General features: G+C 35.8%; 1 protein-coding gene across 36 annotated transcripts in view; it reads left to right on the top strand.

Annotated features, from left to right (window-relative positions):
* The window catches only part of BIVM (basic, immunoglobulin-like variable motif containing), a 39,159-nt gene that overhangs the window by 8,586 nt on the left and 17,298 nt on the right, over positions 1-13,275 (top strand). For all 36 annotated transcript variants that reach the window (XM_077973949.1, XM_077973960.1, XM_015121414.3 and 33 more), the window contains 2 exons: positions 8,078-8,204; positions 12,697-12,792. In XM_077973949.1, the coding sequence (XP_077830075.1) occupies positions 8,078-8,204; positions 12,697-12,792 (223 nt within the window). The remainder of the gene's footprint in view (positions 1-8,077; positions 8,205-12,696; positions 12,793-13,275) is intronic.

Genomic DNA, 13,275 nt, shown 5'->3' on the forward strand with positions numbered 1-13,275 from the left:
AGAGCTTTGAAAATCTAAGAATGTTGTACAATGTTATAGATAAACAGATTATAGCTTAGAAAAGGTTAATAATATGGCTAGAATAACTTAGTACTGTTTCATAGTTTTATAGGCATATGAAGTCACATTTCCTGACCAAACATCTCCTTTTCCTACTATGTAATGTTTTAGCTTTTTTTGGTTAAAATTTTTGAGGCACCCAGCAAAGCCTCCATGTACCACTGAGTGGGTTGTATACTGCTCAGTTTAAGAGGATGCTGTTTACCTAGGTTGTGCATAACTTTCGCAGTTGCAATGGGGTGGTCCTGTGGCAGATAGAAAGACTTGACACTTCTTTCTTTTGAATTCAAAGTAATACAGGAATTTTATGAGGCAGGTACTGCTACCCCCATTTGTAGGTGAAGAAATGAAGGCTTAGAGGGGATAAATTTCTAGACCGAAGTTGCAGAGTTAATAACACGTCAAACTAGGATTTGTATTTTACTTCTAGGCTTCTTTGATGATTTTGTAAAACCTTAATGCTTCTGCTTGTTCATCTGCAAAATCAACTTGTTTCATAGAATGTTATGTAAATTTGTAATTCTCAAAGGTAGGAGGGGGATTTTGCTTTTTTGTCTAAATTTGTAAGTAATGAGCCTGTAGTTTTCTTTTTGTCTAATGCCTTTGTCCAGTTCTGGAATTAGGGCTATGCAAATCTTTGAAGAAAAGTTGGGAAGTGTTTTTTCCTCCTGTTTTCTGAGGATTTTCAGAGAGATATTAAAATCTCTGTGTATAATTATGGAGTTGTCTTGATTTCTGTTAATTTCTGACGAATTTTAATTTATCCATGTCATTTAAGTTGTCAAATTTGGGGGCTTAAAGTTAATGTTATCCCTCTAACATCTAAGGAATCTTTATTGACAACTCTTTTTGCATCCTAATACTGGTAATTAATTTATTTTCTCTATTTTAAAAAACTGATCAGTCTAGCTAGGAGTTTATCAATTTTGTTCATCTTTTCAAATAACCAGCTTTAGCTTTGTTCATTTTCTCAATTGTTTGTTTTCTATTTCATTGGTTTCTGCTCTTTATTATATCCTTCCTCTGACTTACTTTGGGTTTACTTTGTTCTTCATTTTCTGACTTCTTAAGATGGAAGCATAGATTATTGATTTTAGACTTTCCTATCATAAGCATATAATACCCCGAATTAGTCTTTAAGTACTGCTGTAGCTGCAGCCCACAAATTTGATATGCTTATTATTATTATTTAATTTGAAATATTTTCTAATTTCCTTTGCAATTTATTCTTTGATACATGTATTACTTAGATGTATGCTGTTTAATTTCTAGATATTAATAGTTTTTCTAAATATTGATTTCTAGTTTAGTTCCATTGTGGACCGAGGGCATATGCTCTCAGTCTTTTTAAACTTACTGAGGCTTGTTTTATGACCCAACATATGGTCTATCTTGGTGAATGTACCATGTGCACTTGAAAAGAATGTGCATTCTGCAGTCATTGGGAGTATCTATAAATATTATTTATGTCAAAGTGTCTGAAAGTGTCATTCACATCTTTTGTGTCTCTGCTTAACTTGTGTCTTTTCTATCAATTGCTGAAAGAAGGGTGTTAAAAATCTTCAACTATGATTGTGAAGTTGTCTTTTCTCCATTTAATTTATTTTTAAAAAACTAATACATGTTTAATAACAGAAAATTTACCATCTTAACCATTTTTACGTGTACAGTTTAGAGGCATTAAGTCCATTTACTTTGTTGTGCAGCCATCATCACCATTCATCTCCAAAATTGTACCCATTAAACAATAAATCCTCATTCCTTCTCTTCACACTCCCTCAAAACCACCATTTTACTTTTTGTCACTGTGAATTTGACTATTCCAGGTACCTTATATAAGTGAAATCATATAGTGTTTGTCTTTTTATGACTGGTTTATTTATAGCTACCCCTGCTGTCTTCTGGGTGCTGTTTGCTTTGGATACCTATTTCCATCCTTTTCTTTCAGCCTATTTGTATCTCCAGATCTAAACTGAGTGGTTCAGAGAGAGCATATAGTTAGCTATTTTTTTCTGTTTCTTTTTTTGTGTGTGAACTCACATATACAAAAACATATTTTTTTAAACCCATTCTACCAATCTCTGCATTTTGAGTGGAGAATTTAATCCATTTACATTTAAAGTAATCACTGATAAGGAGAGACTTTTGTCATTTTGCTACTTGTTATCTATATATAAAAACTCTGTTCCTATACTGCTTAATCTCCACCCACTTTCAGTTACTGATGTTATAAAATTACATCTTTGTACATTGTGTGTCTGAAAACATAAACTAATAATTTTTATGTATTAATCTCTTAAATAATGTGGAAAAGAAAATGTGGAGTTACAAACCAAAGTTATTATAATAATAGCTTTTTTATTTTTATTTTTTATTTTGAAATAGGGTCTTGCTCACTTGCCCAGACGGGAATGCAGTAGCACGACTATGGCTTCCTGCAGCCTTGACCTCCTAGGCTTAAGCAATCCTCCCACTTCAACCTCCTGAGTAGCTGGGACTACAGGTGCACACCACCACACCTGGCTAATTTTTTAAATTTTTTGTAGAGATAGAGTCTCACTATATTGCCAGGGCTGGTCTTGAACTCCTGGGCTCAAGCAGTCCTCCTGCCTCGGCCTTCCAAAGTGCTGGGAATACAGGCATGAGCCACTGCTCCTGGCCTACTACTAGCTTTTAAACTAATAATAATTTTTCAAAAATGTATTAGTCTCATAAATCATATGGCATACAAAAACTGGAGTTGCAAATTAACAAAATAACACTGGCTTTTGTAATTGTTCATGTATTACCTTCACTCAGGTAAATTTATTTCTTCCTGTGGCTTTGAGGTACTAGCTAATGTCCTTTGATTTCAACCAACAGGAATCCTTTTGGCATTCCTTACAGGGCAAGTCTAGTGATAATAAACTCTTTCAGTTTTTGTTTGTCTGGGAATGTCTGAATTTCTTCTTCACTTTTGAAGGACAGTTTTGCTGGATTTAGGAATCTTGTTTGAAATTTTTTTCTTTCAACACTTTGAATATATCAGCCCACTTCCTTCTGACTTCCAGTTTCTGATGAGAAATCTGTTGATATTCTTATTAACAGTCCATTGTATGTGATGAATTGCTTCTCTTGTGGTGCTTTTAACAGTCTGTCTTTGTCTTTTTGCAATTTTTAAATTTTTTAATTTGAGGCAGAGTTTTGCTCTTGTTGCCCAGGTTAGAGTGCAATGGCACGATCTTGGCTCACCACAACCTCCACCTTCCAGGTTCAAGCGATTCTCCTGCCTCAGCCTCCCAAGTAGCTGGGATTACAGGCATGTGCCACCATGCCTGGCTAATTTTCTATTTTTAGTACAGGTGGAGTTTCTCCATGTTGATCAGGCTGGTCTCGAACTCCTGACCTCAGGTGATCTGCCTGCCTCAGCCTCCCAAAGTGCTGGGATTACAGGTGTGAGCCACTACACCCGGCCTTGCAATTTTATTATATCGTATATTGGTGTGGGTCTTTCTAAGTTCATGCTACTTGAAATTTGTTGAGTTTCTTGGATGTTTACATTCATGTTTTTTAAAAACAAATTTGGAAAGTTTTTAGCCATTATTTGTTTGGATAATCTCTCTACCCCTTTTTCAGGGTCTTCTCTTTCTGGAACTTCTGCAATGTGTAGGTTGGTCCACTTTATGGTGTCCCCAGGTCCCTTAAGGTCTGTTCACTTTTCTTCAGACCTTTTTCTTTCTGTTCCTCATACTCAGTTATTTCAGTTTTCCCATCTTCAAGGTCACTAATTTTTCTGCCTGCTCAAATCTGCCTTTGAATCACTCTAGTGAGTTTTTCATTTCAGTTATTATATTTTTCAGCCCAATAATTTCTTTTTGGTTTTCTTCTAAGTTTTCTATCTCTTCATTGATATTTCCATGTTCTTCATACATACATCTTTCTTTAGTTCTTTTAGCATCTTTAAGATAGTGGTTTTAAAGTCCTGTCTAGCAAATCTGCCATTTGGTCTTTCCAGAGATGGTTTCTGTTGGTTTATATATTTTTTTGTTTCTTTGAATGGGCCTTATTCTGTTTCTTGTGATTTTTTGTTGCTGTTGGAAACTAGACATTCAAATGTTATTTAATAATGTAGTAACTCTGGAAATCAATACCCCCCTTTCCCAGAGTTTGTTGATTTTAGTTTTTGTTTTTTGATTGCTATAGGCTGTTTCTATGCTGGTAATCAACCTGAGGTATACATTTAAGGGCTTCTCGGGGAAAAGCCCCTGCCTTTCTCTGAGTGTGTACAGTGATTTTCTAAATTTCACTGTATAAGTGATTGCTTCTGAATATACTGTTTTTGAAATGTCTGACTCCCTAAAGGGAAAATGAAGAGAAAAAAAAATAGAACAAAAAAACCACACCAAAGGTGCTGGCCCCTTAAGTCCTCTGGAAGTTGCTTCAGTTGTAGTGGGAGGGGCTTGCAACACTGGAGGGAGAGTTGCAACAATGGCTGACCCCCTGTATCTGTGCTTTCAACATCAGAAGCAGCAGTCAGCAGTCAGAACACAGGTTCCCAATTTTAGTAGGACATGGACCTTTTTGCCCACCATGGTTCCCACAAACTGCCTGGAGCTTCTCCAGGAACATGTGCCCAGTTGCCTGGACTTGGGGATAGGTACTTGTACCTTGCTATGTCCTGAAATTGACCAAAATTTGCATTTACTGTTCAGGACTTCCTCTGAAAGTTGCAATCCTTTGAATAGACTCTGGAATTCCAAAATATTTACATCAGACAGGTTCTGCCAGTGCAGTTGTCTAAGTGGGGAGACAGATTCCTGGTGCCTCCTACACTGCACTTAATTCTGTTAATTTTTTTAAAAATGTAATTTGAAGCTCTGTTATTAAGTTCACGCACATTTATGAGATTTATGCCTTCTTCCTGAATTGACCCTTTTATCATTATGAAATATATTTCATTATTCCTGGAAATTTTTCTTGTCTGAAAGTTACTTTGTTTGATATTAATAAAGCTCCTCAGCTTTATTTTGATTATGTTTGCATGGTATATATTTTTCCATCTATTTATTTTAGTTCTAGAATTTACATTTTTATAGCTTCTATTTCTTATCTGAGATTTGCTATATTTTTCATTTATTACAAGAGCATTTTATCTATGTCATAATGCATAGTTATAATGTCTACTTTAATGTCATATCTGCAAATTTCAAAATCTGGCTAATCTCAGAGTAGGCCTTATCTTTTTTCTTGAGAATAAGTCATATTTTTCAGTTTCCTTATATGTTCTATAATATTTCGTTGTATCCTAGATAGTGGGACTATTATGTTATGGCAACTCTGGTATATTCCTTCAAAGTGTTGATTTTTTTTTTTTTTTTTTTTGGTTTTGGGTGGCAGTTAATTTGGTTGAACTAAAACTGTAAATTCTGTCTCCTTGATACAGCTCCAACCATCTCAGTTCAGTTCCTTTAGCTGTGTTGCTTGGGTTTGCTCCGTGCATGCATGGTCCAGGGGTCAGTCCAAGATTTGGGCCAAATTTATACACAGAATTTGGGTCCCCTCTTCTCTGTGGCTGTCTTCTTTGTGGGTTCCCTCTCACCTCACTTTCAGTGATGGTGATTGCACAGGACTCTGTCCTTTGGTTCTTCCAGTAAAAAAAGACAGTGGATTTTCTGCTTTTATTTGCTCTTCTCATACCTTTTTCTAAAAGTCAGTGTGGTGAATACATATATTTGTGTGTGTGTGTGTGTGTTTGGTGTTGAGGCTGTGTGTGTGTGCTGTGGGTAGGGTGAGAAATGGAAGAAGGAACTCGGTAATGAGAAGGAGCAGTGGGCTAAGGTTCTTGGAGCTGATGTGATGGGAGGCAGAAGGTGCTCTTTTATGTTCCGATGTCGAACTGAGCTTTCACTTTGATGTGGCTTCTTTCCCTCAAATCGAATCAACTTTTGCCTGTGGGACCTGCTCTTTCTGTGGCAGTGCGGAGATTTTATGAAGTATGCTCATTTGGACCGTATATGCTCATTGATCCCAGGGGCAATCGTAGATTCAGCAAAAAGAGAATGGGGGCAAGGTCATGGAACCCTAGAGGAAAGTGTGAGTACAGACTGTTTGCAGAGCCTATCAAGGTCACACATTTCCATGTTTCATTAGCCTTAAAATTTTAAGTGGCTGGGAAAACTACTTAGGGAATTAAGTCATTATTAGGCAGTAAAGACATCTCAAGAAATGTGAGAAACTCATTCTTCTGTCATCTGACTCTCTAAGAGTCATTTTACCAGTCAAGGAAATTTGGCACAATGAGATTTGGCGCAATTGCTCACCTTTGCCAGTGATGTTCAGCTCTGTGAAAAATGTGTTCTCTGTAAAAACTTAGAGAAAATAATTAAAAGGGTTGAGCACAGTGGCTCACACTTGTAATCTCAGCATTTTGTGAGGCTGAGGCAGGTGGATTGCTGGAGCTCAGGAGTTTGAGACCAACCTGGGCAACATAGTGAGACACCAACTTTATTAAAAATACAAAAATTAGCTGGGCATGGTCACATGCACTTGTGGTCCCAGGTACTCCCAAGGCCGAGTAGGAGGATTGCTTGAGGCCCGGAGACTGAGGTTGCAATGACTGGAGATTGCATCACTGCACTCTTGTCTGGGCAACAGTGCAAGACCTTATCTCAAAACAAACAAACAAACAAAAAGAATAATTAAAAGGAAGGTGAAACATTGTTTCTTGACTTTATAGTCTTATTATTACATTTTTACAGAAATTCCCTGGTAATAATAGTTCCTGAGTTCCAGCTGTTCCTAGGTGCCAAATGGTTTCAGTGTAGAGTATCTTGAAGGAATAAAACCGATCTCTTTCTATGTTTGCTTATTAGGTGCATATGTATATAATCTGTTTTATAATTTATGAATGACTCATAAAAATGAAATATTAGCCTTCAGTTAATTTTTATAACAGAACTGTTGTAAAATAGAATATCTGTGAAAGATTAAAGTATTTGAGCATAGCTATCTGAAATCTTAATAGTATTTTAATTAAATGAGGCTTGGATATTATTTATTGATATTTTACTTTATATACCTTTTTTTACTAGATATTTCACTAACAATTTAGAAATAAAACATATAAAAAGTATAGGGATGGATACCCCATTCTCTATGATGTGGTTATTTCACATTGCATGCTTGTATCAAAACATCTCATGTACCCCATAAGCATGTACACCTACTATGTGCTCACAACAATTAAAAAAATTAAAAAGTACAAATTCTCACTCTTACTTTTGGCTCCCCTTTTGTCTAGCTCCCAATTCTCCCTTCCCCAGTAGTAACCACTGTTGTTTGTCTTGAGGGTCTTTTGGAGAATGTATGTGTGTGCATGTATGAGTGTGTGTAGGTACATGCATACATACATGCATATATGCACACAGGAGACTTTGCTTTTCATTCTAGTTTCTGTGCTAAAGTTGCATTTTTGTAATGTACATATGTGCATCATTCTTCATTCATTCTGTTGTCTCTGTAAGCCCAGAGATATTTTTAAACATCACATCATCACATTATTGGATCTGGTGCTTTTACTTTCTTAACAGAGTTGCATTAATTTGGTTTTATTGTTTTATAGAAAGCCTTCATTTTCTGGAAAGTGGTCTAGTTAAATTTTTTACTGTCGATAATTTGATTTTCTAGATGTGGCTAAAGATTTAGTGATTGTGACCGTTTCACCAACTAAGTGACTAGCTCTGGAGTTGGAGTATAAGAACGTAACATGAAATAGAATTCATGGTTGTTTAAATTTGTTTTTATTCTCTCTTTCTGTTTAAGGTAGGGGACTATTATTGAAAATACATGTATTACTTCACTGTGTTTGCAAATATCATTTTTAGAACCGGTGGCAGTTATTTATTTATTGTTATTTTTTCTTTATACTTTCTCAGCAGAATTATTAAGGCAGTTACTTCTGAATTTTGGTGTATAATTTTTGTCATTTCAGTTTACTTCATCTTAAGCATTCTGCTTATTTTATACTCTTGTATTCTAGGCAATGCAAAGAAACAAGTTTCCAAGAGAAAAACTTCAGATAAAAAGGGAAGATATCAGAAGGAATGTCCTCAGCATTCTCCTCTTGAAGATATTAAACAGCGGAAAGTATTAGACCTTAGACGATGGTGACGTTATCAGTTTTTATTTTTTTCATTTTTGAAATATGTAATATATGTTGGCAATAACTTAGCAGTTTACAAATTAATACATTATATGTATCATAAATATTTTTATTTCTAAAATTATTACCAGGATTTCTGAATCTTTAAAGTCTACCACAGATGTTTGAAGTAGATTAATCATGTGCTATGCTGGTCTTTCCCAAACTCGGCTGGTCATTAGAGTCATCTGTGTGACTCCACATAACTGCCATCTAGATTTAACAATGATTAACCTTTTGATGTAGTTACATACTTAGCTTTTCATTGCTGAAGAATTTTCAAGTAAGTGACTGATTTTTATCATATTTAATCTCAAGTTACCTAAGTATGCATCTCTAAAAAATGACTTTTTTCTACTTAACCACAATACTTTTGTCATACCTAATAAGATTAACAATAGTTCCCTAGTGTCTAATTCCCAGGCTAAATTCACATTCCCCATATTGTTCTGAAAAGGTCTTCACATCTGTTTGTTCAAAGTGCGACCCAGTTGTGAACCACATGTGTGCGTGTCATGACCCATAATTGTCTCAATCTAGGACAGTCTCCACCCCACGTTCCCCCTTTTCTTTTTAAAATTCTATTTATTTTAATCAACAAATGATAATTGTAAAGATTGACTTATTGAAGAGACTTGGCCAGATATTTTGTAGAATGTCCTACATTCCAGATTTGTTTTTTCCTTTTAGTTTCCTAAATTATTCATCTAACCTCAATATTTCCTGTAAACTGGAAGTTGAATATAAAGACTTGGTTAAATTCCAGTACAACATTTTATGCAAGAACACTGCTTAAGTGGGCCCTCATACTTCAAACGTTTCACATCATAAGTCACATGGTATCTGATTATCTAATCTTAGCAATTCTAAGTGATTACTGGGTTAAGGTGGTGACAGTTGTATTCTACATTGATGAGTTCTTTCTTTCCCGTCTGCTACGCTCAAGTAATCAGTAGGGTGACAGAGTGGCATTAGGTAATAGCCAGGTTCCATCAACTTTTTACGTTATGGGTTTAGCCAAATGTATTGACAACCCAAACCCATTGATGATCCTTGTCTGAATATTTGTTGCAAAATGGTTACATATCAAAATTCCATTTTTTTTTTTTTTTTTTTTTACTTTTATTACCCAGCCTTCTTCTGTAGCTTTCATTGATCAACTGGGGCTATTTGGTTATCTTAAAATACAGTTCCTAGTCTAAGGAAAACAAGTTTAATTCATGACAACTTTTCTGTGTGACTGACTCTGATTGGGGTTTTTAAAATTCCTTTGTATGACATTTTAGAAATATATTTTTATCACTTATTTAATACATATTGGACCCTTTGCTGTAGGCTGAGAAACAGAGATGCACACAACATGGTCTTTGTTTTCCTAAGGTTTACAATCCAGTTGAGGAGAGGGGACTACACAGAAAAATGTGAAATATCTTAGGCAGTTTGTCATGTGATGGGTATGAATCACTAATTAACCATGAAAGGAGGTAATGATCACCAAAATGCTTTACTAAGGTCCTGGGTCTTAAGGGAGGGAATACGAAGTGTTGCAGGGGGTGAAGGGTCTTTGAAAGGATTATAGCAAAGTGTCTCTGGAATGTGGGTAATGAAGAGTAGAGTAGCTTGTCTAAAGGGAGGCTCAGAGAAGCCAAGAAACCTGCCAATGTCACATGGCTAATAAGTAGAAGATCTTGTATTGAAGCTGAAGAGTCAGACTCAACATTCATGCTGTTTCCTTGTAACACATGTCATGATCTGTTTCTTAGATATCAGGCTCAATATTAATTTTGTTTTCTGAGTTAAAGATAAGTCATGGATGATTTCTTAACAAAAGGAACTTTTATAACGATAAATTTGAAATAGTTTGTAGGGAATAATGGAGAAGAGACATTAAAGTCAAAAACATTCATTTTAGTTTCTTTGAAAAGAAGGCTTTGCTCGTTTGTGCTTCTAATCACTTAGATTTAAGCTTTGTTTCAACAACAAATCTGTGTAACTACATGTTAATAGTATAACATGTGAGGCCATGAAGGCTAGGACTAGGAAGGATAGATGAGAGAAATGCCCTGAAGGGAAAACATCACCAGGAATATAAGCCTGTTTTCCACCGAGACTATTACAACATTAGGTTAGAATGGAAAGTCCCATAGAAGGTAGTAGAATGTTGGTAAACAGTTTAACCTGGTTATAAACAAGACTAGGAAACAAGTTGAGATTGATGAAAAAGTATGAAAAATCTTAAGAGAAATCCCCCTTTCCCTCTGCTTTTAAAAATTCTTTCAGGCCAAATGTAGCGTTATGAGAAAAAATATACACATGCATGTAATACTTTGTTAGTAAATGTATGTAAAGATAAATTTTGTAAAATATAAAACACTGTTAGTATTGGACTTGAAAAATAATCCCCAAAATTGAACTCTGGCAAAAATATTCACAGCAGAAAAAAAAATCAGTAAATGAATGAGTTGCTTGTGTTTTATCAGCATGGACCATATAGCTTATGATGACAGAGCTGTTAATAATCACTTGTCCACAAAGATCTCTTAGGTTGGAGTTCACATTCATATTTAAACAACTAGGGCAGATTACTTGAATAAGGACATTAGTAAATTGCTCATATGTTTCCAGGGATGGGGGAAAGGGGAAAAAGGGAGTTGTGTTGTTCAATAGGTAAAGAGTTTTGTTTTTGCAAGATGGAAAAGTTCTGTTGCCTAACAATTTGCATATAGTTGACACTACTGACCTGTACACTTAAGAATGGTGTACATGATAAATTTGATGTTGTGTGTTTTTACCACAATTAAAGAACAAAGCAAAACTGAGGGAGGACTCAATAGATTTGACAATGAGGTATTGAAGATAGCACTTAGTATGTTAAGTGACAGTTATTATCTTTTGTGTGTCATTTTGTGTAGTTGAGTCTACAGATTTAGGGGTCCTGGAGCATGTTCTCACTTATAAGTGGGAGCCGAACAATGTGAACACATGGACACAGGGAGGGAACAACACACATTGAACCCTGTTGGGGGGTGGGAACATGGGAAGGGAGAGCATCAGGAAAAATAGCTAATGCACACGGGGTGTAATACCTAGGTGATGGGTTGATAGATGCAGCAAACCACCATTACACACGTTTATCTATGTAACAAAGCTGCACATCCTGCGAGTGTACCCTGGAACTTTAAAAAAAAAAAGATTTAAGGATCATGGTTAACTTGTATGTTTGCCAAAATGCATAGTATATATACATATACAAATGCGTATATGTACACATGCATATGTCTAATTTTTCATTTTGTGATTAATTTTCAGACAACACTAAAGTTGCTCTTAGTGATGATAGGTCTTGTTTCTTTGTTTCATTGTGGCTGCTTCTTAGCACCTTCTTTAGAAAGCAGTTAGGAGAAGATCATTTGAAAGTCAACGAGTATTGTGGGTTATTGTTAAGCTGATTTAACATTGTCTCCCCCTACAACCATGCTTGACTAGCTTCGCATTTGGCCAGGTGCAGTGGCTCACATCTGTAATCCCAGCACTTTGGGAGGCTGAGGTGGGAGGATCACAAGGTCAAGAGATTGAGACCATCCTGGGCAACATAGTGAAACCATGTTTTTACTAAAAATACAAAAATTAGCCGGTTGTGGTGGCGCATGCCTGTAGTCCCAGCTACTTGGGAGGCTGAAGCAGGAGAATTGCTTGAACCCGGCAGACGGAGGTTGCAGTGAGTCGAGATTGCGCCACTGCACTCCAGCCTGGGCGACAGAGTGAGACTCCATCTCAAAAAAAAAAAAAAAAAAAGCCAACCTATTTCTTCTTAAAGCAGAATAAATAAATAGTCTGTCTCTTTCTCCTTCTGTTCGCATTCACCCCAGTTTCTTCTCTTGAATCTTGACAGTTTGGAAAATTATCTGGATTGCTTAGTGCCACTGAATCATGCCATGGAAGGATTTTGTATTTCATTTTTAAAATTCTCTGTGACAGAAGCACTGCTTCGTGGCTTCTTGCCCAGGGATTTTAGATGGACAAGTGGGTAACAAATGGATGATTTTTAGTTTGGGTTGGAGAATTTCTCTGAGAAGTTGACACGTGGGGGCAATGCTTTGTTTCTCCTGTATTTCTAAAGTTGCAAATAATCATGTATGTAGTTCAACCAGGAGTTTATACCAAACTTTTAATAGGTGATGTCTAAATTTATGTATCATTAATTTTTTTCCCTTTGGTTTAGATAACATCCACTTTAACTGGTAGTTAGTTATACTTAGCTATTTTTATTAAAGCAGGTGATTTATTGTTATTTTATATTTATGACATGATTAATAAGTGAATATGGAAGATTTTACATTGACTTAGGGGATCAAAGTTTTCATTACATTAACACCCTTAATTGCCATGAGTTTTCTATTTGTAGCATGCATATTTTGTATTCATTCAAGTGAAGAAAACAGTTTTTGTTTTCTCAGGTACTGCATAAGCCGACCACAGTATAAGACTTCTTGTGGCATCTCCTCATTAATTTCTTGTTGGAATTTCTTATATAGCACAATGGGAGCTGGAAAGTAAGTATGTCAATTTATCAGTATCCTCAAACTCCAAAGTAATTCGATGTTGCTTTTTCTATAACAGAAAAAATTTTAAGAATAGATTTTTTGTAAATTAAAAAACCCTGCTGTATTTTAGTGTAAGTCTTTTAACTTAAAATATACACATGTATTATTTTCAATAAAATAAAAATAAGCTGGATGCAGTGGTTCACACTTGTAATCTCAGCACTTTGGGAGGCCAAGGCGGGAGTGTTGCTTGAAGCCAAGGAGTTTGAGACCAGCCTGGGCAACAAAGCAAGATCCCATCTCTACAAAGTAAAAAAGTAAAAACAAGTAGCCAGGCACAATGGCATGTACTTGTAGTTCTAGTCTCTTAGGAGACTCAGGCAAGAGGATCACTTGAGCCAAGGAGTTTAAGGCTGCAGTGAGCTATGATCATGCCACTGCACTCCACCCTGGGTCACAGAGTGAGACCTTGTCTCTAAAAAAATAAATAAA

The sequence above is a fragment of the Macaca mulatta genome, chromosome 17 (genome assembly GCF_049350105.2).
Source record: "Macaca mulatta isolate MMU2019108-1 chromosome 17, T2T-MMU8v2.0, whole genome shotgun sequence".
In the NCBI taxonomy this organism is placed as follows: domain Eukaryota; kingdom Metazoa; phylum Chordata; class Mammalia; order Primates; family Cercopithecidae; genus Macaca; species Macaca mulatta.